The sequence below is a fragment of the Sebastes umbrosus genome, chromosome 22 (assembly GCF_015220745.1).
Source record: "Sebastes umbrosus isolate fSebUmb1 chromosome 22, fSebUmb1.pri, whole genome shotgun sequence".
Lineage (NCBI taxonomy): Eukaryota > Metazoa > Chordata > Actinopteri > Perciformes > Sebastidae > Sebastes > Sebastes umbrosus.
The window spans coordinates 11,052,152-11,078,509 of NC_051290.1; the positions used below are offsets into that span (position 1 = coordinate 11,052,152).

Below are 26,358 nucleotides of genomic sequence, written 5' to 3' on the forward strand. Positions count from 1 at the left end.
TATAGTTCATACATTGTCTCCAATTACTTTCATGTGTCTGTTCCATCGTGTTTTTTGTTTCACAATTCTTTTGTCTCCACTGTCTCTGTCATTCACACAAAGAGTTCCCATCTGTGACACTGATAGATCACCCCGGAGGCTTCCAGCTCCATCTCCCCTCGCTGCCGACCTCTGTAGTGCTCTTCCCTTTCATCTCCCTCCTCCTCCTCCTCTTCCTCCTCTCTTTCACACCCTTATCCTCCCTCGCTTTCTTCTTCCTCTCACTTCGTCTCGGCCGTGACCTCTTATCTCATCCCTCCCTCCTTCCCCTCAATCACCTCTGTTCATTTGTATGTTTACATCTGCTGTTTGGATGGTTCAAAGCTGAGTTTTTTGACTGTTGTATCGTTACACTATAGGGCTTTTACACAGCACACACACTTTGAAATGCTGACTACGTGGACAAGAATAATGTCCACCACAAAATGATTATGTCACAATAACTAGCGCTGTCCTTGGCCAAAGAAATTCTTAGTCGACTAACACTCATGCAATTTTGTTGACTAATCGATTAGTTGATTTTATCGACAGATCTGTAACATTCAGTTTTACACCACTTTAAATCTTGTGTTTACCAGAGATGTGCTCATATAGGTTTCTTAGAAATGAGTCATTCAGCATAAAAAAAGCATAAAAAACGACTAATCGACTCAAGAAATCTTAGTCTACTAAGACCAAAACAACCGATTAGTCGTCTAATTGACGAAGAGGAGGCAACCATGACAGAAACAAGTATTATAATGACAAAGTAGCTTTATGTTGCTGAAGACATTAGACATTCACCTTTAGTAGAAAAGCGCTAGTTTTGTAGAAATCTAGCCGTTGTTTCGACATTTTGTTGATGATTTTATTTGAGCATGTAGTAACGATACGTTTCGCCTTGAAATATAATCTTTTACATGTTGTTGTATGAATTGTTAAAGCCCAGTTTTAAGATGACTTCTGGATGTCCTTTTACCTGCAAATCACCAAATTAATACTTACTGGATTATCTTATGATTTCACTTTCTTGCCGAGAGTTAGACGAGAATATTGATGCCCTTCTCATGTCTGCATGGTAAATATAGAGCTACAGCCAAAGACTGTATATAAGAAGTGGACGTAGTCCCTGTGACGTCAACCATTGGTTTGTGGACTACAGTTTTGAAGCCTTGAGTTCGGCATTTTGGCTGTCGCCATCTTGGTTTTATGGAACCAGAAGTGACACGAGAGGGTGAAGACTTTTTAGGCGACCAAAAGGTTCAAATTAACTTTCATGAACTGAAAACACACTGTGAAAGGGTTAAAGATCTAAGACGAAAACACGGACAACTCCCACACTACCAAGGCGCTACCAACGCCGTGGTAGCAACCAGTCAATCACAAGGTAGCCACGCCCTAAAGCATCCCCTGCTTTATGGTGTATTTGACTCTAAATGGGACCATCATTTACTAAATGAACATCATGCTGTATTGAAGAAGACTTGAAACTAGCGATTAAGACCGTAAACTCATGTTTACAATGTTTACTGAGGTAATAAATCAAGTGAGAAGTAGGCTCATTTTCTCATAGACTTCTATACAATCAGACTTCTTTTTGCAACCAGAGGAGTCGCCCCCTGCTGGCTGTTAGAAAGAATGCAGGTTTAAGGCACCTCAGTATTGGCTTCACTTTTCAGAATTGGAGGTAGGCGCAAGGCTCCAGCCTGCAGCCGGTTAGCTTAGCTTAGCACAAAGGCTTGAAACAGGGTGAAACAGCTAGCCAGCTAAAGTGATGAAAAGTTTTTGTTGTTTTTAATGATGTGGCTCACACTGTATTTTAAAAAAATGCATCTATAGTTCATGCAGCAATAATTACTTCAACAATTACAAACTGCTCTCAAGGTGGACGTTTAGACTCGTCACATAATGAGGCCATTAACATTATTAGTCACACAGGTGTAACTAATAACATCATTAATTGCTCGGCTACATTCATTTGTGCCAGCTGAGCCGGCGTGCACACAGAGGACTCAGCTGGCAAACCTAAATGGAACGCTATTTCCTGCCGTGCCATGACAAAATGACCACCATGAGCACCTGCTGTTTTGTTGCAGTGATCTTGACCTGTACACGATTCTGTTAACTCCTTATAGAAACATAATACCTGGTAGTTTAAACATGTTTCTTTTTTACCATTCCCCTGAATAAATCAGTCAGCTCTGCAACATGTAAAATGTTGCTTCAAGAGTTGCTTCAAGGTCTCATTCTGTCACTTTTGAAATAGTGCCACGGCCACATTATTATAACTATACTGTATATAATATATAATATAATTATATTATCATAACGTTAATCTACCAACAAACACAGGACTTTCAACCTGGAGACCGGTGCTTTGTTTTATAAGTTACAGGGCTGTCAAAGTTAACGCGATAATAACACGTTAACGCAAATTCCTTTTAACGCCACTAATTTACTTTAGTGCATTAACGCAACTTCTGATTTTTAGGTTTTTGCGGGCTCCCTTGACCTCTGACCTCAAGATATGTGAATGAAAATGGGTTCTATGGGTACCCACGAGTCTCCCCTTTACAGACATGCCCCTTTGTGATACTACTACTACTACTACTACTACTAGTTGATGATAATCACATGCAGTTTGTGGCAAGTCATAGTCAAGTCAGTACACTGACACACTGACAGCTTTTGTTGCCTGTTGGGCTGCAGTTTGCCATGTTATTATTTAAGCATTTTTTTATGCTAAATGCAGTACCTGCGGCGGTTTCTGGTCAATATTGACGTTTGTGACGTGTTTCCATATCTATGTTATGTCGTTTCCGTACGTATTTTACTTAGTTTACGTACTAATTTTAAGGCAGACCATGACGTTTTTCCTCAACCTAACTAAGTGGATTTGTTGTGTAATATTCACACCTATTACACAATTTGGCGTAATATCGGGTTACTCTGCAAAAACAGGCCTGTTTTCACTTTTGTGCCACTGTGTTTTTCTGATAATTAAATGGGTTTTTATATAGTTTATTTAAGAAATTATTCAGACATGTTGTTGCATTGCTCATTTCAGTATTTGTATATAGCCTATGTACTGTATGTGTGCAAAAATGTCCACAACCTTCTACCATGTGTTTAGATATTTATACAATTTAAAAGCTAGATAGTGAGTTTTTTGCTCTCTGGAAAGGGTGCTAAAAACAGGGCATGTATATGTGTGAAAATATGTGACAAAGCCAGAAAGCAAGAAAAGTGTGTGTATGTATGTGTGAGCCCCATTGATTCCACTGGACTGGGCAATATTCCCCATATAGTAGTGATCACACCACGGTCGCACGTTAACCTCCCAACTGCACTGTACTCACTGTGAGTCCATTTAGCCACAGTCATGCATGCATTCACATCATATGGTAGCGCCTATACGATGTGAAAGAGTTTCATGGTCAAGAGTGCCATCTGATTTAGATTTGTTTGATGGCTTCTTTGAAAGTCTATTCTCTGTGCAGAGAATAAAGAGCGGCAGTGTTTCAGGCCTGTTTAGGAATGTGACTCGATGATATAAACCGTTCATTTGATCACTCTAAAAAGGCCTATCCATATCGTTCCATGAAGTTTCCTTGAAATTGCACACATGACAAGCAATAAAACATTGCACACCACCAAGGCTCAGACAACGTTTAGACAAAAGGCACAGCTCTGCAATCACTCATTTTAACTGTTACACACCATTCCCACATCCTTCATCTCCCCCCCAAGCGCAAGCTACAAAATCTTTTCCGCTCGTCCTGTCATCTCTCCATCTGTCAACTGCTCTTTCCATCTGTCTCCAGTCTTCTGTGGCTTGTTCATACACTCTCCATCCATCGCTTCATTCTCTCATTATCCATCCCCCCTCCGCTTGCCTGTTGTTCCCTTGTTAATCACAGCTCACCCTGAAGACGGCTGCTTATTGATTAGTTATCCCTCTTTCCTCTTTCTTCCTGCCAGCTCTCTCTCTTCTTGCCATCATTACCGAGCTACAAGACTCCAGGCAGGATAATGTCAATTAATAAAAGAAGCTGTGTATTGATCGCGGTTTGATCATTGGTAATGAAATTGTGGACAAGCTTATTTTACTTGTTCAAGTAGATTTCATTTAGGGCTTTAGGGCTGGGCAGTATGACGATATATATGATAAAAAATATATTAATTTATAGAGTTTTTGACCCTTGATTGGTCAAAGTCTCCCGCCACGGGCTAAAATTTTTAAAGCCTGAAAACAGAGACATTTGGAGGCGCAGAAGTTTAGTTTTCTCTTAGAACACTTGAATTACGATATGCTGAAAGGTTATTATGGATTTTTTTGCCCAACAATGCCACAAACTGTCTGCCTATTGACACTTTAATGGCATGCAAACGACCCACAGCCTCACTCTGCACCTGAGTGGATCCACATGGATTCGACCAAAAGCTCTTACAGGTTCCAACTTGGAAAACATGTTTATTCACTTTCACCAGTGCAGTCGAATGACAAAACATCAACAGAAACAAGACAAACATGGAGTAGCACTGCATTACACAAGTCAAGGTCAGTTAAGGTCGCAACACCTCGGCAGCAAACAAGAGCAATGGAGATTTTGTTGCGCAGCCTGATGTGAGGTATTATACATGTTGTTATTTGAAGGGGAACAGAAATAAAACCTTGTGGTTTTTTTGGGTGGTTGTTTGTTGTTATGATACGATGCCACCTGCTGGTGAGGAGGCAGCTGTACAGCAGCTGGATCAGGAATATATTTAATATTTTATACATTTTCAAGCTTTAACTGTAGTATCATGTCTGGTATTTTGTCTCAAGCCTGGCCTTAAATTCAAACCGTAGCATTATCACCTGCCAGGTGATAATTTGTTAAATGTTTTTTTACATCAAGTTAACACAGTCATCTAAAAAAACAATTTCTCTTACAATTTGTTTTAACATATTGGAGTGGCTTATAGCCCTGAGTTCAAACATACAATGTTATACATCGTTACATGTATCCTCAACTGAACTTGCATTTTGTCTAAATGTAACACAATCAGTTTGCATTTATCCAATGGCAAAACATATCCATAAAAAAAAAAAGTCAAATAAAAGAATGTCAGAGAAAAAGTAGGAAAAATCAAACTCGTACATTGTAAAATCCAGAAACAACTACTAGACTAATTTATGAATGTGTGTGAGAAAGCATTATCTACAATACGCTGTTTATAAATGTCCAGTCAATACAGCAGATATGAGCACATGAACATTGTGTACAAGTCTGGTGTGGAGATACGATCATACACAATCTGTGTTGTTGTGTAAGTGTGTGTGTGTGTGTGTGTGTGTGTCTGCCTGTGTAGTGTTTAGGACTCGTCTCCGTTGGCGCTATCTCCGTCGTCCTCTCCTTCCTCGTGCTCCTCGTCTTCTCTCCCTCTCATTTTCATCTGCACAGGAGGACAAATAACACTTTATTCATCGGTTCTTAGCTCCCGTCCTGGTTCCCCTCCCTCTCCTCTCCTCTTCCTCATCCCCACCGCTCACCTCGTCTTCGTCCTCCAGCAGATCTCCCTCCTCGTCCGAGTCGTTCAGCCCCCGTTTCAGGTCACCTTTCTTGCTGGAGGTGGAGGAGTTGAGGGGGGACACCTCGCCTGGTTCTGGTTGGCTCTTCATGTCTGAGGAAAAGGAGGGAGACGGTGGGGAAAATAGGATAAATAAAGCGAGGAAACTCTTATAGTAACCACAAAGCTGATTTGCAATTTGCGATTAATACATATTTTAATTGATTGACAGCCCTAGCAGTAGTAGAACGAATATTTGAACACCAATTTTGACAGCCCTAATTTGCAAAACTTGAACTTATCTCTGCACTAGACAGAACATCCTCTTTGTTTTTATTTTTTTCATTTTCTGTCTTTCATACAGCAGGTATAAATAAACTTTGCGTCACCATCAGCCCACCTGACTTCTTGCTGTGGTCCTTTTCCATGCGCTCTAAGCTCTCCAGCAGGTAGTCCACCTTGTGTTTGATCTGCGTGAGCTCTCTCTTGATGGTCTGCAGGTCATCGACCTTCACTGCTGATGGGAAAAGCAGGGTAGAATTACGACACTGATGTGGATGTGACGGAGAAGGCAGCTGACATTATAAGTGTGGCACCTTACTCGCACGGGAGGTCCTCTGGCTGGTCTTGGAGGAGGAGGAGAAGCTGGTTTTGGTTCGTCGGCTGCCTCCTCCGCTCACGCTGACCCTCGGACGCTTCGAGGGGATGACGGCGCGGGACAGGGGCGGAGGGGGAGGCGGCACCCGGGACTGGTAGGAGTACATCCTGAGATACACAGGTGCAAAAATATAACCAAAAAAACTTTGATTTTGCACAGAAACATTTAAACTTAATTCAAAAAGGGCTTGGAAATGGGCTGGACAATAAGGACTTCAGCAACAACACATAAACATGAGCAATTGTTCTTAAAAATATAAAGAACAGACAGCTTACCTATCATAATAATCTCTTTGAAAGTCATAGTCCAGGTCAACAGATGAACTGCGGAGAGAGCAGAGACAGGGTAGAGATATTAACTACAGCACTTATCTTTAACATTAAAGGTCCCATATTATAAAAAAAGTGAGATTTTCTGGTCTTTTATATTATAAAGCAGGTTTAAGTGCTATATAAATACTGTTAAACTATCAAAACGCTCAATATACGGAGTAATACACACAGCCAGTATTCAGAAATTGTGAGTTTGAAACAAGCTGCTAGGATTTCTGTCCATTTGTGATGTCACCAATATACAATATTTAGACCATTACACGGTTTTAAACGTAAACATTCTAAATGTGTCCCAGTTTATTTACTGTTGCAGTGTATGTGAAAGACATCAGCTGACAGGAAGTTAACTTATGGACCCAAGCTGTTGCCTAGCAACACAATTCCGTTGCAATACACTAAAACGGAGCGTTTCAGGCATATTCAGGCAGACAGTATGAGAAAAATAAAGTTTTTTTTTAACATTACAGCATGTAAATGGTAGTATTTAAAATGTTCTAGTAGAAACACAAAATACAAGTATGAACCTGAAAATGAGCACGATATGGGACCTTTAAGTCATTTGCGCTTCGAAGCCTCTCTGAATTACAGGAATTGCTGTGTTGCTGTTTTGAGCGTGATCAAGTGCGTCCTCACCTGTACATGTCTCCGGCAGAACGCTTCACCGTCTTCGATCTGTGAGGTTTTGGCTCGCCTGCCAGGTTGATGTCTGAGGGAGAAAAAAAAAAAGTAAAGGAGGAGTTAAGGGTTGCCAGGAGTGTGAGAAAACAGTCAGAAACATGTCATGTCAATTAACACATTTTATTGCTCCGTCCCTTCAACTGATGGTATTTTATTTTGGAGGACTAACACACGTTTTATCCCACTACCAGCTGATATTTGCAAATAAATACTACCATTTATTTGAACCTGTGTTACGGAAATTGTGGTGTTAAAGGTTCACGTGCATGTAATCTGAATGAAATGTAATCTGAATGAAAAGCATTCTTATAGTTTTGTAATCTTTAAGAAACAGATTTAAGCTTTAAGATGAAATAAATTTATAAAAACTGCAGAGTGTGGGAAAAGAGCTGGTGTTAGATTTCCTTTTGTTAGACTATGGAGGATGTTAACACCTGGCATAGAGAGGTGTTTTATGGTTGCTTTTATAAAGCTCTATGTCACTTCATTGCAGGGCGCTCATTCACTAGGAATGACACCAGGTGTGCACGCATTAAAGATCTAGACAGCAAACTGATTTTAAGTTGTAGCACTAGAGGGCAGCACAGCGGCTCAGCCTGCTCTACTGTATTGTGAAACAGAAAACAGGGTCCTGGGTTTGAATTGTAAAGTGAACTGAAGACTGTAAAATTGTGACAAATGTGACTGTAAGAGTGAATATATGTTTATCTGTTTGTGTCTAGGCCTTGCAAGAGATTCATGGCCTGTTCACGGTGTTTTCTTATCAATGTTATATTTAGTTTAATTTAAGTTCTTGTCATTCTGCTAACCCTGTGGCACACTATTCAATTACTTTTTAGAAGGGCGAGGTTTGAAAAACAGTGAAGTGCCAAGGGGCCAACATTTACATTTCCTATCTGATCTGCAAAGCTAGGAATTTAAATATGAAAACAAAATCTTAGTAGATTATTGTTTTAATAAACACAATGTTGTATTTAACATCTTTTTTTTATTCAGTTTGACTCTCCTAAATTCCCTCTGCTTGAATGGCCTGGGTTAAATAAGTATTTCTGTGCTTAACAAACATAACTACTTATTAGCCTACTAATAAAATGATTAATCAATGGTAATCACCCATAAACTTAAGAAGATAGCAGGTTATCTAAATTTAAAACACAATGATATAGCTTTTAACAAGCGTGAGTGGTAACGTTTATGAACAGGAATAAACTCTCTTATTGGAAGAAATCATTTATTCATATTTATAAATTATTCAAGGGGCAGTTTGAGGTTGTTAAAGGGCCCAAGGGCCGCCAATTAAATAGGCCTGCTTTAGAATAAACGTTGTATTACCAGGTTGTTGCCTCTGAGAATTTCGAGTTAAGAACATTGTGGTATTACATATGTGACCTCAGACTGTCTGCATATTAAGACACAAATATTATCAGGAACAACAGACTTATAAATTCTTGTTTTTCTTTAGAAACCTGTGAAAAAACGGTAGGTTTGGTGAGAATATTGCACTTTTTTTTCAATACAGCATTATCTGTCCCACCAGTGCTGATTTTAAGGCTCAGTACTGGACTTCCTGTCTTTGTATCTCCCATCACCCCCCCTTCCGCCTCACCTAGCACCTGTCCCACGATCATGCGGCCGTCCTCGCTGACCACGGCGTTCCGGGCGTTCCTCTCGTTGGCGTACTGCACGAAGGCGTAGCCCTTGTGCACGGAGCAGCCCACCACCTTGCCGTACTTGGAGAAGATGGCCTCCACGTCGGCCTTGGTGACCAGCAGGGTGTTGAGGTTGCCGATGAAGACCCGGGAGTTGAGGGAGCGAGGGTCAGTCTTGTTGGTCACATTGCTGCTGGCCATCGGGCTGGCGGCGTACGAGACGGGAGGCGAGAGGACGATGGGTAAGGAAAGGAAGAAGAACAGCAGACGTGAGATATTTTTTTTGTCTTGCTGTAACATTTGTAGATTCTGCACCAAGGTCAATGTGAGGTTTGACCTTGTAGCTCTTTAATAGTGGGCTGCCTAAGCTTTGAGCATGTGTCCAATTTAAAAAAAGATTTTCAGAATAAAGTCAAAATATTAGGAGAAAAAAGTCATAACTTTACGAGAAAAAAAGTCATAATATGATGAGAATAAAGTCATAGCAAGTCATCATTTTGCGAGAAAAAAAAGTCGTAATATTAAGAGAAAAATGTCATAACCTTACAAGAAAAAAAGTCATAACTTTACGAGAAAGAAAGTCGTAATATGAGAAAGTTTACGAGAAAAAAAGAAAACACGTAAAATTACTACTTTATAATATTATTGAAATCTCCGATTTATTTTTTTCCCTCAATGTGGCCCTAATACTCCATCGTACCATAGACCTACAAAATTGCTAAATAATAATGAAAATGTAAAAAAAAAAACAGCTATTCATTTCCATAAAAATCCACACGGAGCCACTGGAGAGGGGCTAAAGAGACGCATGTGGCTCCGGAGCCGCAGGTTGCTGACCCCTGCACTAGTTTATAAAATGTCAGAAAAAGTCCGTCACAATTTTGAAATTGCTTTTTTTGTACAATTTACTTTCCAAAACACAAAAATATATCAAATTTAAAATTAAAAAATAGAGAAAAGCAGCAAATCCTCACATTTGAGCAGCATTTTTTTAGTGAATCACTTAAACAATTCATCAAAATTGTTGTCTTTGTCGATCAATTTCAGCACTAATGACACGTTGTATGCTCATTTACTGATGTTATATATTATATTAACAAAAAGGCATCATAATCATCGATATACACATGGAAAATTCAAGGTGCTACTTTCTACCTCCTACAATAGGAGGGGTACTTTTGTAAGTCTTTCATTATGGGAGACCGGAGCCTCTAAAAGACAGCAGATAATAGAATAAATAGTGTGATCGGGTCATGAAGCAACCAGCACTCACTCCATCGTGTCTGTACTCGGGTTGGTGGAGGTCTGCCTGCCTGTGTGAGTCTGTTGGAGAGAAGAGGGGTTGTCGAGGAACTATGAGAGATGGAGTCTGTGGGGAGACATCTACTACACCTCCAAAAAAAGTTTGTTTTCTTGGATTTTTGGCAAAAAAAAAAACCTGGTCAGGAGGTGGTAGATGAAATGTTTAAAAAAATGGAGGCATAAAAAAAAACTGTGGGATAAATGGTTATGACAAAACAAGATATTGCATTGAAAGCTGCTTCTTTACTTTCTAAATTTGTATGTGTGAAAGTGATGACTTGTTCTATGTCTCTACAGAGCGTAAAGAAACAGAAACTCTTCCTGCAGTAAACACCCCGTTACTGAAGCTCATAGCTGCAGCATCCCGTTTGATCCATGGACATGAGTATCCCGGTTATGAGGTTTATCCCGGTTTTATATCATATTCAAGAACACAGAAATCTGGTTGTTCATATCCCTGTGTATACATGATAAATACTAGTATTAGTGCATGTTATTTGCACAGGAGCCTTAGCCATTCCTGCTTGAGAAGTTGTTTTGCCTCACTGGCCGAAGTTGATTCACAATTTCTCTTTCTTTTTACACGTTTTATGATCCCTTTCTTTCGTTTCTTTAAGTCACTGCTAGTGTCCCGATCTATGCAATTCAGATCTATGTCTATATACTATATACAATATATACTGGAATTTTAATTCCTGTTTTGCCCAATGTATTGCTGCATTAAAAAGGTTTACATTTGAATTGGAATTCCTGTTAATTTTGAAGATTTCTTTTTTTACCAAGTTGCTGGTGCAGGACTTATTATTTTAATAATAAATAACAATTCAGTGAAATTATATGTGTATTTATTTATTTATTCACATTTTGCTTACATAGTTTATTAATCAAACACTGGTAATCAAAGCCCGGGTATCGCTATGGAGACTGAAAAAGTCAGATCGGTGCATCCCTATACTGACAAGTAGAACCTCACCAGCACTAATCCTAAGACACCTTATTTGATATTTGTTTAATAAAGCTACTGACTGACATGAAAAATGATCATGGTTGTTATTTTGTCCACCCCCTGCACATGAATACATTCTTCACTTGTTTTTTCTTTCAGCATCATGAGTGTACGCTGGCTTTGACCTTGTGTGTGTCTATCTTGTTGTTTTTGCTAATTCCCTCTCCACCCTGCTCATATATTATCAACCACTTCAGCCATTACACCTGCCAGAGCCCAACGCTGCTGCCAGCTGGGCTCAACTGTAACCAGCAACAGCAGCAGCCTCTCTGGACGGTAGCTACCAGCAGGGATTACAGCAGGCTTTCTGCTCTCCGCAACATGCTTTGGCCGGGATGTGTCTATTGCTTGGCAAGCTGACAGAGTGTCTACAACAACGGGTGTGTTCAGGAGGGGGGGACTGCTTAGCAAGTGTTTCTAAATCTTTGTGGCATGTTGGGGTTCAAGGGGGAATATCCAGCGTCTGATACCGACCAATCCGAATATGGGAAAACATTTATAGGAGAATTTGGTATTTATTAGGGCTGACCTGAATGCTTCGAACCTTCGACCGTTGCCATGGTATTGGACTTCCAAATCACTATTCAAATGCTTCGATTTTTTAATATTTTTTTTTAATTTAAGTATGTAAAATTAATGTATAAATCCCAAAACAGCCCATGGAATAATCCCACATCATTATATATTATTGATATTCAACATGAATGATTATTAGTTATTCTCTGAGCCCAAAAACTGGTATTCGGGAAAGCCCTAGTATTTATTCATATTTATACACTGGGTGGACAAAATAGCAGAAACATCTTACATGTAATAGCCATGTAGATGAAGAATTGTAGTGCCTATACTATTTGTTTTTTTGTGTGCGCTATTAGAGGGGTTGATTCAACATAATCTTCAGTCATTGTTCAGTAAATATCCTATTTTTTTTTTTTAGATTAGATTCAATTTTATTGTCATTGCACATAGTACAAGTGTGGTGTGGCTATATGTGGTGTATATACATGTATGTACAGATTTGCAGTTAAAGTGAAAGTATAGACATAAGTTATAGTCTGATGAACAAGTTAAGTATAAGTTGCATACAGACGAAATATTGTATAAAAAAATATTGTATAAGAGTATTATAAAGAATAAATAACATATACAGGTGGAGTTATATTTATATCTATGCACAGAGAGGTTATGTACATAGAGCTATATGCATATGGGACTAAGTGGATATATATAAGATTTTATATATACAGGTTGAGTCATAAGTTACATATACACAGGAGAGGTTTGTACAGATGACAGTATATGTCCATAGGGACTAAATTAATATTATATAGGACGAATTATACATATGAGAATTGTATGTGTCTTTTTTGCCAGTTATGATAATCTACGTGTAAAGACAAATTTTCATGCGTTTGACACATGCAGTCCACTCGTTGGAGACTTTTCTCCATGCAACATTGATTTGATTATATATTTATATAATATGATTTGGTATGCATGAGCTTTAATAAGAGTTTGACATTCACCAGGCGTATTATTGAGACTATTTGGCAACTTCCTGGAAGTGAAACGAGTCCAGATAGTCCATCAGTTTCAATCAACACGTGATAATCTCAATAAAACAATATAAGCTTCATAGAGGTGGCGTTTATTGCAGGGTTATTATATTTGATTGCATTATATTGTAAAGGTCCCCCCTAGTATTTTCATTCCAAATTAAACATCTTAATTAGTGCCGCAATTAAATGTTTACTGTGGCCCCTCATTCATGGCATATTTATTATTATTAAAACAGCAATAAATGTTCCTATCCTCTGCCTCATCTGGGCATTATGGTGTTTACTAGTAGTTTCATTCTGACTGGTGAGTGGGTTCATTAAAGACAGATCAGTTACGTGAATGTTTGTGCTTTGACTGTGAAAGACGCTGCAGCAGCATCAGCAGCTCTCGGGACTCATGCTTGAAGACAGACAAGACAAAATGACAGAGTAGATATGGAGCTGTATGTGTGCATGTGCTTTATCGATTTAGGGAATCAAAATGAAGGAAATGATAAATAGGAATATACGATCTTAACCTTAACAAGGTTTTAGAGGCTCAGTGTAACTGATAATCCAACCTTAAAAACAGTTTCTACTGAAAATATTTGGATTTAATTAAAAAAAAGAAGAATTAAATCCAATCAGAATAAGTGATGATATGTTAGTAGCTTGTGGTATTCAGTAAGCATGCTTGTTTTAATGGATACAAACTTACTTTTGGGGGTGATGACGGTGACATAACTGTTATTATCTTTTGTCTGTGTGGGCAATAGACCAGATTTGACTCCATCAAATGGCATGCACAGTCAAAAAAGACAAAAAAAACAAAAACATTATAAAAGCAAAGGCAGCATTATTTTTGCCTTTGTCAGTGCCGGGACTTAATCCAAGGACTGGATGCAGGAGGGGAGTTGAGGGAGTGTTATTCAGCTACAAATGGGGCCTCGGCACTGACAATTCTGCATTTGATTATCATAAACTGGGAATGTATGGGGAAAAGCTCATGTAAGAGGCCACTAACAGCAGTTGATCTTCTACTTTCACAGCACAAAAAGAAAAAGAAAAAACTACATGCTACTTGCTCTAAATCCAAAAGGGGGGAGAAATGGGCTGAATCACAAAGGGGGGGTGAAAACGAAAGTGGAATATAAAAAAAGTGATGCAAAAGTTGAGGTGGAAAAATAAACCAAAAAAAAAAAAAAAAAGGTTGAGACCAACTTACGATTTGCCGCCGTTCAAAAAAGTGGCATCAAAAACTAAACAGGGGGGAAACAAAAACGGAATATTAGAAAAGAGGAAAAATGAACTAGAACTATAGACCTTTTTCAAACTTGACAACATAAACATTTGAAATGGGCCCTTTTGTATTTCCTGTTGCAATGGTTGTTAATGCGGTAGCTGACAGGAAGTGAACTCGGACCAAAGCTGTTGCCCTAGCAACAGAATAGCAATCAAAAAGTCTATCATTTCCACAAGTAAGGAGGGCAAACTGGAAGGGAAACTTATGGAAACTAAGTAAAAAAAAACTTTAAAATTAAACATATTTACTTAAACTCTGTTGAGATCAACGCTCTCATTTACTCAAATGTCTACTCATTTAAAACAAAAATCACATCTTCATCCTCATTTCTAACATTATGGCCTGAATATGAACATTTATCAGAAAAATATTAATTTAGGTGGATTTTTTTCTTTTAATAGTTATAAAATGCATGTGTACAGTAAAAGATTTTTGGCTGGCTGAGACTTTGCGGGCAGGCTACTACCAGATTGAACTAGTAATTATTTAATTAATGTATGTTTATCACAATCTGTATTTTTCTGATTAGGGCTGCACAGTTAATCCAAATTTTATTGAAATCGCAATATTTGTTATTGACATTTTCATATCGCACAAGGCTGAATATTTGTGTCAAAAAAAAATGTAAATTAATATATTGTGGTGCTGCAGAGATGTCCTGGCCTACACATCTACAGACTTAAGAAAACATCTGTTTTGTACAAATCCCTGCAAAAGATTATACTTTTTTAATATTTACATATACATTTTTTAATCACACTTTATAATAACCATAATTTATAAATGGTTAAGTGATAGTTAAATTAAACTGAGTTAATAGTCATTTTAATGTTAACAAACAAAGCAATGATAATAAATAATGTCTTCTAATTATTAGTAATGCTAGAACGTTGTGTTATTTTAACATTTCATTGTTGCACACAACATTTTATATACTAATATATAAAGGTATTTGCTAATGATTAGGCTATTATTTGTAAAACCTTAAAGAAATCGTTTGTAAAACATATATAAACATTACGTAAGCAGTTCATAATTGGTCTGTAAAACGTTTAAAAACATTATTTGTATGGCTATTAGAAAGTTCCAACTGGTGATTATAATAGCTTATTAAATGGTTAATAAACACTTTGTAAAAGCATCTATAAACATTATTTAGATAGCTTGTACTTTGGCAATGGTTAATAATTGGTTTCTGATCCATCTTTTACAAACAATTTCTGAACATTTTACAAATCATTTGTAAATGATTAATAAATACTTAATATTGTATATAAAATGTTATGTATGCAACAATAAACTGATAATATATTGGTTGATACAATTTTTTAAACTAATGATTTCATGTTACACAAACTAATCATAAAATAACAAATTATATCATTACTAATAATTAGTAAACATTAATTATCATTTCATTGTTTGTTAACAGTAAAATAACTATTAATTAAATTTAATTAGCTATCAATTGACCATTTATTAATGATGGTTGTTATAAAGTGTTACCAGTTTTTCAATGAAAATGAGAATTATGTCAAATTCCCACTAATATCTCAATTGCAATATCAGTCAAAAATAATCACAATTGGATAATATTTCAGAAATTGTGCAGCCCAAATTCTGATTTTGGTTTGTTTTCTCTCTAATGCTACAACTGCTCCAGATAGTGCCAGGGTTGGTGCATCCTTTTGCCAGATTAGTTGAGGTGTAGCATCACTAGGAATTCAAACGGTCATTCAAAAAAAGAGGGAATTAAAAATCTTTCCATATAGACTACTAACTCGTCCTGCTCAATTGTGCTCAGACTTCTACGAATATGGAAACTGACGTCAACCTTATAAGCAGGAAAGGTAACACTTCATTTTACAGGTCCACAAATTTCATGGTAATTTGGTGATTATTATCAAGTAATCTATTTGAAATTTCTTTGGAATTACTGCCAAATCACCCCAATATTTACCTCAGCATTTTTCGGAAATTATTTTATTATGAACATTATTTAATAATTATATGCTAAAATAGTATATAATGGTTAAAATAGGGTCCTTTAGGTTTGAGAAGGGGCTGTGCGCTGCTCTTCATCGGAGGTGGAAAACCAAAACTAATAGGAGACACAAATCTCACCATTGTGACTTATTGTCTACACAAATGTAAACTGGTAGCTACATGTAATGATTCAGGTTTTTTTTTTTTTTTTAAAGAATTTCAAAAAGTTATTTGCTAATTATTATCTATTTATCAGCAGACATGGAAATAAAGCATATCAATGTATTAAAAAAAAATTATTAAATAAATGACCAGCTATTGGAAAATAAAATCATTAAATAATGTTTATAATAAGGTAATTTTTGATCAATTTTGAGGTAAATATTGGGGTAATTTGGCAATAATTTCCAAAGAAATTTCAAATGGGTTACTTGCTAATGATCACCTAATTACCATGAATTATTTAATAATTATATGCTAAAATAGCATGTTAAAATAGAGCCCTTAGGCTTGAGAAGCAGCTGCTCTTCATCAAAGGTGGAAAACCAAAACTAATAGAAGACACAAATCTCACCATTGTGTGACATATTGTCTATGTAGCCTGGTAGCTAATGTAATGATTCAGGGTTGTTGTTTTTTAAAAGAAATTTCAAAGAAGTTATTTGCTAATTGTTATCCATTTATCAGCAGACATGGAAATAAAGCATATCAATTAACTTTGTATTCTTTTCCAGGAAATGTATTAAATAAATGACCAGCTATTGGGAAATAGCTGAATACAATCATTAAATAATGTTTATAATAAAGTATTTTTTGATAAATTGTCTACTGATAAATAGATAATAATTAGCAAATAACTTTTTTTGAAATTTCTTTTAAAAAAGCAAAAACCTGAATCATTACATCTAGCTACCAGGTTACATAGACAATAAGTCACACAATGGTGAGATTTTTGTCTTCTATTAGTTTTGGTTTTCCACCTCCGATGAAGAGCAGCTATTATGCTATTATGCTATTTTAGCATATCATTATTAAATTATGCTTATAATAAAGTAATTTTTGATAAATTGTGAGGTAAATATTGGGAGAATTTGGCAGTAATTCCCCACAAAAAAAGTGTTGCTGCAGGAAAACATCACACTGTAGTCAGCTTCAAAGTGCAAATTAGATCATTATCAGATTATGGTGCCCTCCTTGTAGGGGGGGGCAGAGTATAAAGGGTCAGCTGGAGAACAGCGCCCCCTGCAGCCTGGAGGGCCTCCTGCTCAAGGACACTTCCAGAGGACACACTTGGGGCCAATGGGGGGGGTGGGGCACAGCAGGGGAGGGGGGGGGGGGGGGTAAAAAAAACAAAACATGGATCTTGCAGTTGTGTGGGGGCAAATGCAACTGCAAGTCTACCATGCATTCTTACTGTAAACCTTTTTTGCATACGTTTTTCACAGATATGCATACAGCTGATCAGTCATAAAGCTATAAAATGATGGATTTAATAAAGAACCAGAGCAGTGTGGAGGCCTGGTTACAGCCCCTCTGTATAGGCCTCCCTTCCTGGGTAAAAAGCAGCCCCCTCAGCTCACCATAAACTCATACTGAATGAATCTAAATCTGCAAAATAAATGATCAGAATTACCAAAATGCACAAATTCTAAAGCAATCCCAGGTGTTAATGTTCCTTAAAAAAAAACTGAAGAGAAAAAAAAAACATCTTGCCTGAAAAATTACATCACTCCTGCAAGATTTTTTTGCTGCAGAAAACCATACTGTCTCTCTCTCAGCACTGCCAAAATCACAAAGAAAACAAGAGGGGAAAAATGTCAACGACTGCAATGAAGTTACAGGTGAAAAACCTTTTAAAAACAGAGCTCCAGAAAAAGGGCGACCATCTTTGCACACTGTCCAGAACAGACTGGAACCTTCTTCCATCTTTCTTGCCTCCATCACAAATCAAGATAAACAAACGAGGTAAACACAGCAGCCCTGCAAAAATATGGAGGTTTTTTTGAAATGTCTCACTCGAAAAACAAAAGCAAAAAATCTTCCAAACTAGTTTTCTTTCTGCGCAGCTCAATATTGCCAACCACAAAATGTACGCCACTATAAAGCTCAACACAGTCTCAGCAGGGAAAAATGCATTTAAAAATGAAAACAAAAAAGTCCCAAAGAGGTTTTCAAAGTCGAGAAAAATAAAAAAAATATAGGGAAAAAAAATCTCTCGGTTAAAAATACTCACCAGGGAGCTTAATACTTAAAAACGAGTAAAATTCAACGCTGTTTTTTTTTTTTACTTGAGTAGGTAAAGATCCGTTTACAGGCTCTTGCAGGCTGATTGTATCACCTTGAAACCAGTGGACACGAAATGGCGTCGAGTCATACACACACAACAGGAGAAGGGTAACGCCCACTTGCTCAGTTACAGCTTCTGATTGGATGTTTAAAACCGCCCCTTGTTGATATAACCTGAAGGGATTGGCTGATGCGCTCGCCAGTCTGGCTCACTGATGACGACACACGTAGGCTCATATAATACGTCACCTCATGCCCACACGCTACGCATTGAAGCATTGTTTCTCAGCTTTGAAAAGTTGATACTTTGATACTTTATTATTTTGCACCCTAATGTAGCGACGAAATGGAATGTAATACAGCAATTGAATACAAAGTAACATTAATAGAATGTTGGCTACTGAGAAATAGAATGTATTGCACCAATATGATACAAAGTAAAAACCTTATTAATAGAATGTAACAATGCAGAAAAACAATTTAACTTAACATGATGTACAACTCTGAAGTGCACGGAGGACATCTCCACAGCTACAACACATTGTTTTCATATTTTAAGGCATTATTTTTGGCAAAATAAAATGCTAATGCCCTACTGATAATGTTATATATAACATTAATAATTCATATATATAATATATATATGTATTATATATATATACTGTATATACATGTATATACAGTAAAGATGCATTAAAATCTGCTATCTGTCTATATCTATCTACATATACATACATATGGATGTATATATACACACATATACATATTCAGTATACACGTGTATATATACATATACATATACATGTATTTAATGTAAATATATAATGATAATATATATATATATACACATATACATATACATGTAAATGTAAATATATAATGATAATAATAGTAATATATATATATATATATATTTATATATATAAAGTAAAGATGCATTAAAATCTGCTATCTATCTATCTATCTATACATATATACATGTACATATATACACATATACATACTGTATATACACATATAAATACATATATACATATACATATATACACATATACACACACATATATACTGTATATACACACATATACACATATAAATACATATATACATATACACATATACACACACATACTATATATGTGTGTGTGTGTATATGTGTGATGTGATGACAGTGTGTGACAGATTTTAATGCATCTTTACTTTACAAACATGATTGATAGAAATTGAATGGCATGTGAAATCTCATGCACCTGTCCATTTTCTTACTACTAAACAAACGCTGTGCTGCAAACACGTCACCTTTAACAACAATGTCATAAATAACAATTACAAACAATTTCAAGTTCTAACACCCAAGTGATCGAATGGATCTGGAGAGTATATCAGCAGGGTCACCACTTCATTTTCCGTGAGAATGGACCTGGGGAGTAAAGAAATGTGGGTTCACGATGACACATTTGACAGATAAAGAAAAATAAAGTATATAAAGTACCTTGGATGTCAGCCATCCTCCTGCGGTTTCGAGGCAGAGTGACGTCCAGTCTTGAGTTGGATTCAGGTGTTCTCAGCACTTCCTCCAGTCGACACTGCTCCTCACTTTCCTGGTGGATCAACAGATAACGGGTTAACAAAACTAGTTAAGTCTAGAATGGGGCTTCACTTTGAAAGCATTCTGAAATACAAAACCTGTGTTGGAGTTTGTTGGCGTTTCCTCCTGCCTACGGGCGTGTTAGGGCCGGGGCTTTCTGCTCCACTTTTCTGTCTTTCTTCCCTCTCTCTCTGCAGGAGGATGGCCTGCTGCATGGTCCTGTACTCCAAAGAGAAGTTGCTGATGGTTTTACAGAAGTCCTCCGCTTTGGTGTCTCTCACCATAGCTCGGGAGTAGCCCAGGAATAAGAGGAAAGAGTGGAACCTGGAGGACCAAAAATGAAGAGGAGAACTGAAAGTTTTACTTCATAACTAAAACTTAAAGGTCTTATTGACAACATTTTTAAACAGAAAAATATTTTTGAAAAAATAATACATCAACAGAGCTTTTAGAAAGGTGCCGAATATAAGTATGGCTTTTCCTGAAAAAAGAAAATGATTATGGTTTGGTTCCCACTTCTAACAAGGCTTGTGAGCCAGTAGTATAAAAACGTTGGTATCATGTGATCTCTCTGTGTAGTCAGCGATCAAGTTGCCAGTTAGTGTGGAAGAAAAACTGGGGTTTGACGATAAGTGCCTGGCAACCACTTGTTGTGAAGTGAATGCAATGGAATGGGTGAGGGAGAATGCGACATCTAGTGGCAGAATGTTATCAATAGCACCTTTAACTACTTCAGCAATAAGAAGGACAACTTTTGGCCTCAGTCTCAAAAATTTTACAGGAAAAGAAAACACGGTAGCAACTGGATACAAAGTATGAGCAAATTTTTAACTTAAAGCACCACATCAAGAGCACTTAGCACAGAAAAAATGTCAAGAAAATGAAATGAACCATGCACACCTGTTGATAACCCGACGATGGACGGCTCTCAGGACCTTCAGCCTCTCCTCGCACTCTTTCAAAATCTGTGGCAGCCGGTAACGGAACGCCTCGTTTCCTTCTCCCCCTCCTCCTCCTCCTCTCCTCTTCTCCACCTTCCCTCCTTTCCTCTTCTCCTCCGCCTTGTCCAAAACCTTTAGCTGCTCCCATGATGCTTTGCACAGGGCCTCTAGCTGGGTGAGGTTGGACTGGACTAGGGAGTATTCGAACTGTAAAGCAGACAAAGAGAAGGGATATTTGTTGCATTTTGAAGTGGATTCACAGTGAATTGTTACTTCGATTCATTTCGAATGAATCAACATAGTTTATTGTCAATTCATACACACTCGGGAGAAAAACACAAACGCAACGACGCACCTTGCCAGCTTTCGTAACAGCAGTGATGTCAGAGTAGAGGTCGGACGATTGCGGGTAGAGCTGCAGCAGCAGCACGCAGACGTGGTGCAGCAGCGGCTGGCGGGTGTGAGTGTCCCTCACCTGGGAAAGCTTCCCCAGGTAGCTCAGCTCGAAACCACGGGCCTATAGGCATATTAAAAATGTGTGTTGTAAGAAAAAAGACATTCAATAGTGCATTAAAGATGGAGATTGGGATCGCTCACCTTGCACCCATTGAGAAAGTTACCGATCGCTAACACTGTTGCGAGAATACACCTAAAGGTCTGGCTGTCTGCGAGCTGCTCCATGGCCAACTTCAGATGGAAGAGAGGCTCAGCGATTTCCTGTCACGAGGAGCACAATGTAGTGATTCATACAGACGATCCATATCTTATTTTTAGTCTGGTGATATATTCGGTGAGTGGAAGTCATCACAGTGGTGTATTTGTACTGCATGCCTATGGGGACTGCTTTTCAATCAAACAGTACTGTGACGGTGGAATTTTTGATGATGTAGCTTTTGTGGGTGGCGTCGTGGCAGTCACGCTCATGATAACCACCTAGACCCGGTTTTATTTATGGAGCGGTTTCTACCTGAAGCATGACATTGAATCACTTTTGCATCATTTAGAGGGTAAAACAGACATCTGTCTTCTCGAAATGCTGTTGATTTATACATTTTAAAGAGGACCTATTGTTCTTTTGTGCTTTTCCTCTTTCCTTTATTGGGTTATAGTTTTTTTGTGCATGTAAAAGGTCTGCAAAGTTACAAAGCCCAAAGTCCAGGCCAAAGGGAGTTACTCTCCCCCACAGAAACACTGACTCCTGAACTGCCTTTTCTTAAGTAACGTGGTGATGTCACCAAGTAACAATTTGCATAATACCAGCCTGGCAGGTAGTTTGGCCCTCAAACAAAGCTAGTTAGAGCCATAGACTGTATATAAGAAGTGTATGTAGTCACTGTGACGTCACCCATTGGTTTGTGGATGGCCGCCATCTTGTTTTTTTTGCTGTCACCATCTTGGTTTTTTGCAACCAGAAGTGACACGAGAGGGCGGAGCTAAGCACAACCGAATGCTGAATAAGACATTTTTAGGCGACCAAAATGTTAATATTAGCTTTCACACTGTGAAAGTGTTAAAGTTCTAAGACGAAAACACGGACAACTCCCAGACCTGTCAATCACAGGGTAGCCACACCCTAAAGCATCCCCTACTTTATGGTCTATGTGACTCTAAATGGGACCATCATTTACTAAATGAACATCATGCAGTATTGAAGAAGACTTGAAACTAGTGATTGAGACCATAAACTCATGTTTACAATGTTTACTGAGGTAATAAATCAAGTGAGAAGTAGGGTTATTTTCTCTTTGACTTCTACACAATCAGACTTATTTTTGCAACCAGAGGAGTCGCCCACTACTGGCTATTAGAAAAGAATGCACTTCCTCATTGGCTTCACTTTTCAGACCCCAGAGTTGCCCGCTGGTTATAGAGCGGAGCTGAAGCGGAGTTCAAAGAGTTTGGTTCGGTTGACCAATCATGTCATGTGAAAGATATTCTAGTAGAAACCCAAAATACAGGTAAGCACCTGAAAATATGCATAACAGGTCCTTTTTAAGTGGCAAAATTACTTTTCATCACATGTTCATTCCACTTTCACTTACCCTCTCTAAGGAATCGTAGTCCAGAGCGAAGGCCCACAGCTGAAGCCTGGAGCTCAAATGTGGGATTTCCCCCAAAGTGAGCAGGCACAGCTCGGCCGAGGCGAGAGGGGAGTGGGGGTTCTGGGCCTTGGCCTCCTTGATCAGACACAGTTCCTCTTCTGTTGGGATTAGTGCGTTAAGCCGCTGTTTAAGAGAGGAATGTGGAGAGAGATCAACTCATACTGCAGGACTATTCACAGCTCGTAGCTGTGTCTATCCTTATCAGGTTTCATTTTGCCGTAATAAAGATACAGTGATTGCCTATCCAACGAAAGCAAACTTTAGAGGTTTAGCAAATGCTGAAGCTCAAATTCTGGGGGGACGTGACCTCTGCTTGTACCTGAACGTCCTCTCTGTCCAGCACGCTGCCGTCCATGCTGTAGATAGCTGGGGGGAGGAGACGAGGTGGTGGCAGACTGCTCAGGGCGATGGTTATGATGTTACTCCGCTTCATCCCCAACACTGACAATGACGGCTGCTTCTGTATGGCAATACAGAGAAGGATATGAGACACTTTCAATCAAGATACTGTACATATGTATTTCTGTCAGTGCATTTTAGGGTTGCCTTTAACCCCCTTTTCCCTCAACATTTCCCTAAAAGCTGACAAAAACTGAAAAACTGATGTATTGATCCCTAATTTACTAAATGCACATCATGCTGTATTGAAGAAGACTTGAAACCAGCGATAGAAACCATAAATTCATGTTTACAATGTTTACTGAGGTAATAAATCAAGTGAGAAGTAGGCTCATTTTCTCATAGACTTCTATACAATCGGATTTCTTTTTGCAACCAGAGTCGTCGCCCCCTGCTGGCTATAAGAAAGAATGCAGGTTTAAGGCACTTCCGCATTGGCTTCACTTTTCAGGGTCATGTCTAGAAGGTAACAAATTGTGAAAACTCGCAAAAACTCTTGCAAAACTCGCTGCCCGACCACCTACCCTAACCTTAACTCTTCAAGGTCAATGCCTAACCCTAACCGTCTCGCAAGAGTTTCGCAATTTGCGCGTTACAGTCTACACAAGACCACTTTTCAGAACCGGAGGATGCCGCCTGGGTAAAACACACAGTTGCTTCATAAATCTGTATTTTCTGTAAAAGAAAAACAGATATTGCAAGATGCAGAAAACATGTTTTTGTTTTGTCAGCATAATCTTGCTGTTTTCCTGAGGCAGCCTCCTGTCTCATCAATCTTACCTGCCTCCCAGAAGCCACATTAAAACTGGTGCTACTGCCCTTAGATTCAAACAGGTACTCCAGCCGGTTTGTATCCAAATGGACCGGCTCAAGTCCGGCCCAGATTGTCTGAGTCCCGAAGCGCGTCATCCTGGGAAGCGGAGCTACACTCTGCAGTTCCCTCCAGTGGAGCTTCAAGGTGCGACATTTGATGGCCGCACCTTTGTGGGAGGCCGAGGGCAAAGGTGAGGCACGCGGTGGAGGGGGAGGAAGAGGAGGCGGTGCAGGAGGGGCTCGGAGACACGCTGACGATTCACTGGTTGAACTGGCTCCCTCGTCCTCTGTGCTGTCTTCCTCGTCCCAGAGGTCCGAGAAGTCCAAGGTGTCGAGGCAAAGACGTGCAGCTGGTTTTAGGAATGAACCCCAGGATTGGTCGAAATCCCACGTCAGGGGGTTATCCTTGGTTTGGTCCGACTCCTTCATTGGGCTTTCGGAGCTGTCTGTGAAGTTCTGCTGATATTCAGTAGCATTACCTTGACAAACCAGGTTATAATTAATGTTCTGTGCTTGAAGAAAAAGCATGCTCCTTCCTCATTTTAGATAAAAGCAAGACCTTTTTTTGGATCAGATCAGATTTCGTCCTTATGTTCCACACAGCAGATCCCTTCCTTGTCTCGTCCTCTCACCGTGCAGTCAGCAAAACCCATGCAGTCAGATGCACATACAGAGTTATGTGCATCTGGACGTCTGTGGATGCTCAGCCTCACTTGTCAAACCACAGAGGCACATAACTCACACGACCAAATCTTCAATCTTCGAAACCACCTGTGGGTGTTCTCACAGCACCGTAACCTGCAATTGCCTCGGGTGCAGTTCTAAATCTAAAAACTCCGATGCTTTGATCCAAAACTCCACTGTGACCTCAGTCAAAAGAAAAAGAATTCATGCGAGTTGTTTTTTTGACGGGTTGTGTTTAGTCCTTCATCCAATTCTGATAAAGAAAAATCCAAGAAACGCCGTTCTGCAGCACTTCCAGAATATCCAAATGACGTGCTTCTGTGGCTATCCCTTGACTTTCATCTCTCTCTCTCTCTGATTCTCTTTCTATAAAGTGACGGCGAGCTCAAAAAAGAGAGGTTTATTTGAGTTGCACCCTTTCCCTTAATTTCCTTATCGAGCCTGCATCTCCTGTTTGTATTGCTACTTGTGTATACACAAACTTCTCTATCTGCCTCTGAAGATCTGTAACTCCCCTCCTCCTCTGCCTCCCGTTCTCCCATGTGAACGCAAAAAAAACAGCACGACTTGCCCTGCATCCCTTTTTTTTTATTACATGCAACTTTGTGGATGACACATCAGCATGCAGTAATGCAATCATGCATCCTCGATGAGACAAGTTACAAAACATGGTCCTAAATTGGACATTATATGGACAGCATTGCATAAGGGCCGGCATGGGCATCAACATCTTAAAAAGGAAGAAATATTCTTTAAGAAAACATTAGCGCGCAGTTCAGCAATTGCGAAAACATCACAAAGTGTCTGTTGAAGTACATACAGTACCCGGTTATGTTCACAGGGGTCATTTGCATGGTCGACATGCAGCCATAATGAGGATCCCTCCCTCGACCATTAGGTCGCCCCTAATTACACTTTATCTCGTTCAGTGGCCCTGCTGTCTGGAGGCGGCGCTGGGGCTCATGGGACATTTAGGCACAAAATTAGGTCTACTTGGAAAGATTTATTTATCAACAGTGTTTTCGAGCCTGCTGCAAAAGAGGATATAGAAAGTAAATGCTCTTTTTCAGCATCTCGTTTGTAATATTTTGAGTTTTTTAAGTGACCAATCTAATGACTAATGATAATAAATATGTGTTCAAATTAGAGGTCGACCGATTAATTGGCGTCAACAGGACGTTTCACAAACTGTCGTTATCGGTGGAACTGGGTTCTGATAGTGGCTGAAGGTTTGTGACCCGGCAGCCATGTTGAGATCAGTTGAGGAAATACCAAGCACTGCCCACCAGCCGGAGCACAGCCAATAGGAACACTCTCTCTCTAAAATGACCTGTGATTGGCCAAAGTCTCCCGTCACGGACTAGATTTTTTAAAGTCTGAAAACAGAGCCATGAGGAGGTGCAGAAGTGTCTCAGAACACTTGAATTACAATATGATGAAAGATTATTATGGAATTTTCGCCCAATGATGCCAAAAATATTCTGTCTACTGAAGCTTTAATCTAAGCAACTGTTAAAGACCC

The 26,358-nt window shown here is 38.8% G+C and overlaps 2 protein-coding genes across 5 annotated transcripts; both read right to left on the minus strand.

Annotated features, from left to right (window-relative positions):
• Positions 1–4,465: 4,465 nt before the first annotated feature.
• Positions 4,466–18,401, minus strand: LOC119481374 (heterogeneous nuclear ribonucleoprotein C). Of its 3 annotated transcripts, none has more exons than XM_037758230.1 (10): positions 17,657–18,401; positions 13,453–13,993; positions 10,162–10,211; positions 8,846–9,093; positions 7,195–7,267; positions 6,505–6,552; positions 6,173–6,336; positions 5,972–6,085; positions 5,555–5,685; positions 4,466–5,457 (listed from the first exon to the last, which is right to left on the minus strand). In XM_037758230.1, the coding sequence occupies exons 2-10, from the start codon at positions 13,525–13,527 to the stop codon at positions 5,377–5,379; spliced, it is 984 nt and encodes a 327-aa protein (XP_037614158.1). In that variant the 5' UTR covers positions 13,528–13,993; positions 17,657–18,401; the 3' UTR covers positions 4,466–5,376. The 3 variants fall into 3 exon arrangements, with proteins under 3 accessions (XP_037614158.1, XP_037614157.1, XP_037614159.1); XM_037758229.1 differs by having other exon boundaries at positions 5,972–6,088; positions 17,657–18,396; XM_037758231.1 differs by lacking the exons at positions 10,162–10,211; positions 13,453–13,993; positions 17,657–18,401 and having other exon boundaries at positions 5,972–6,088; positions 8,846–9,335.
• A 981-nt stretch (positions 18,402–19,382) lies between these two features.
• Positions 19,383–25,198, minus strand: si:ch211-63p21.2 (FH1/FH2 domain-containing protein 1). Of its 2 annotated transcripts, none has more exons than XM_037758189.1 (9): positions 24,120–25,198; positions 23,260–23,400; positions 22,881–23,063; positions 21,436–21,555; positions 21,194–21,355; positions 20,798–21,045; positions 19,996–20,221; positions 19,802–19,910; positions 19,383–19,706 (listed from the first exon to the last, which is right to left on the minus strand). In XM_037758189.1, exons 1-9 carry the CDS (start codon positions 24,678–24,680, stop codon positions 19,648–19,650), a joined length of 1,809 nt encoding a protein of 602 aa, XP_037614117.1. In that variant the 5' UTR covers positions 24,681–25,198; the 3' UTR covers positions 19,383–19,647. The 2 variants fall into 2 exon arrangements, with proteins under 2 accessions (XP_037614117.1, XP_037614118.1); XM_037758190.1 differs by having other exon boundaries at positions 19,384–19,729; positions 24,120–25,197.
• Positions 25,199–26,358: the final 1,160 nt, after the last annotated feature.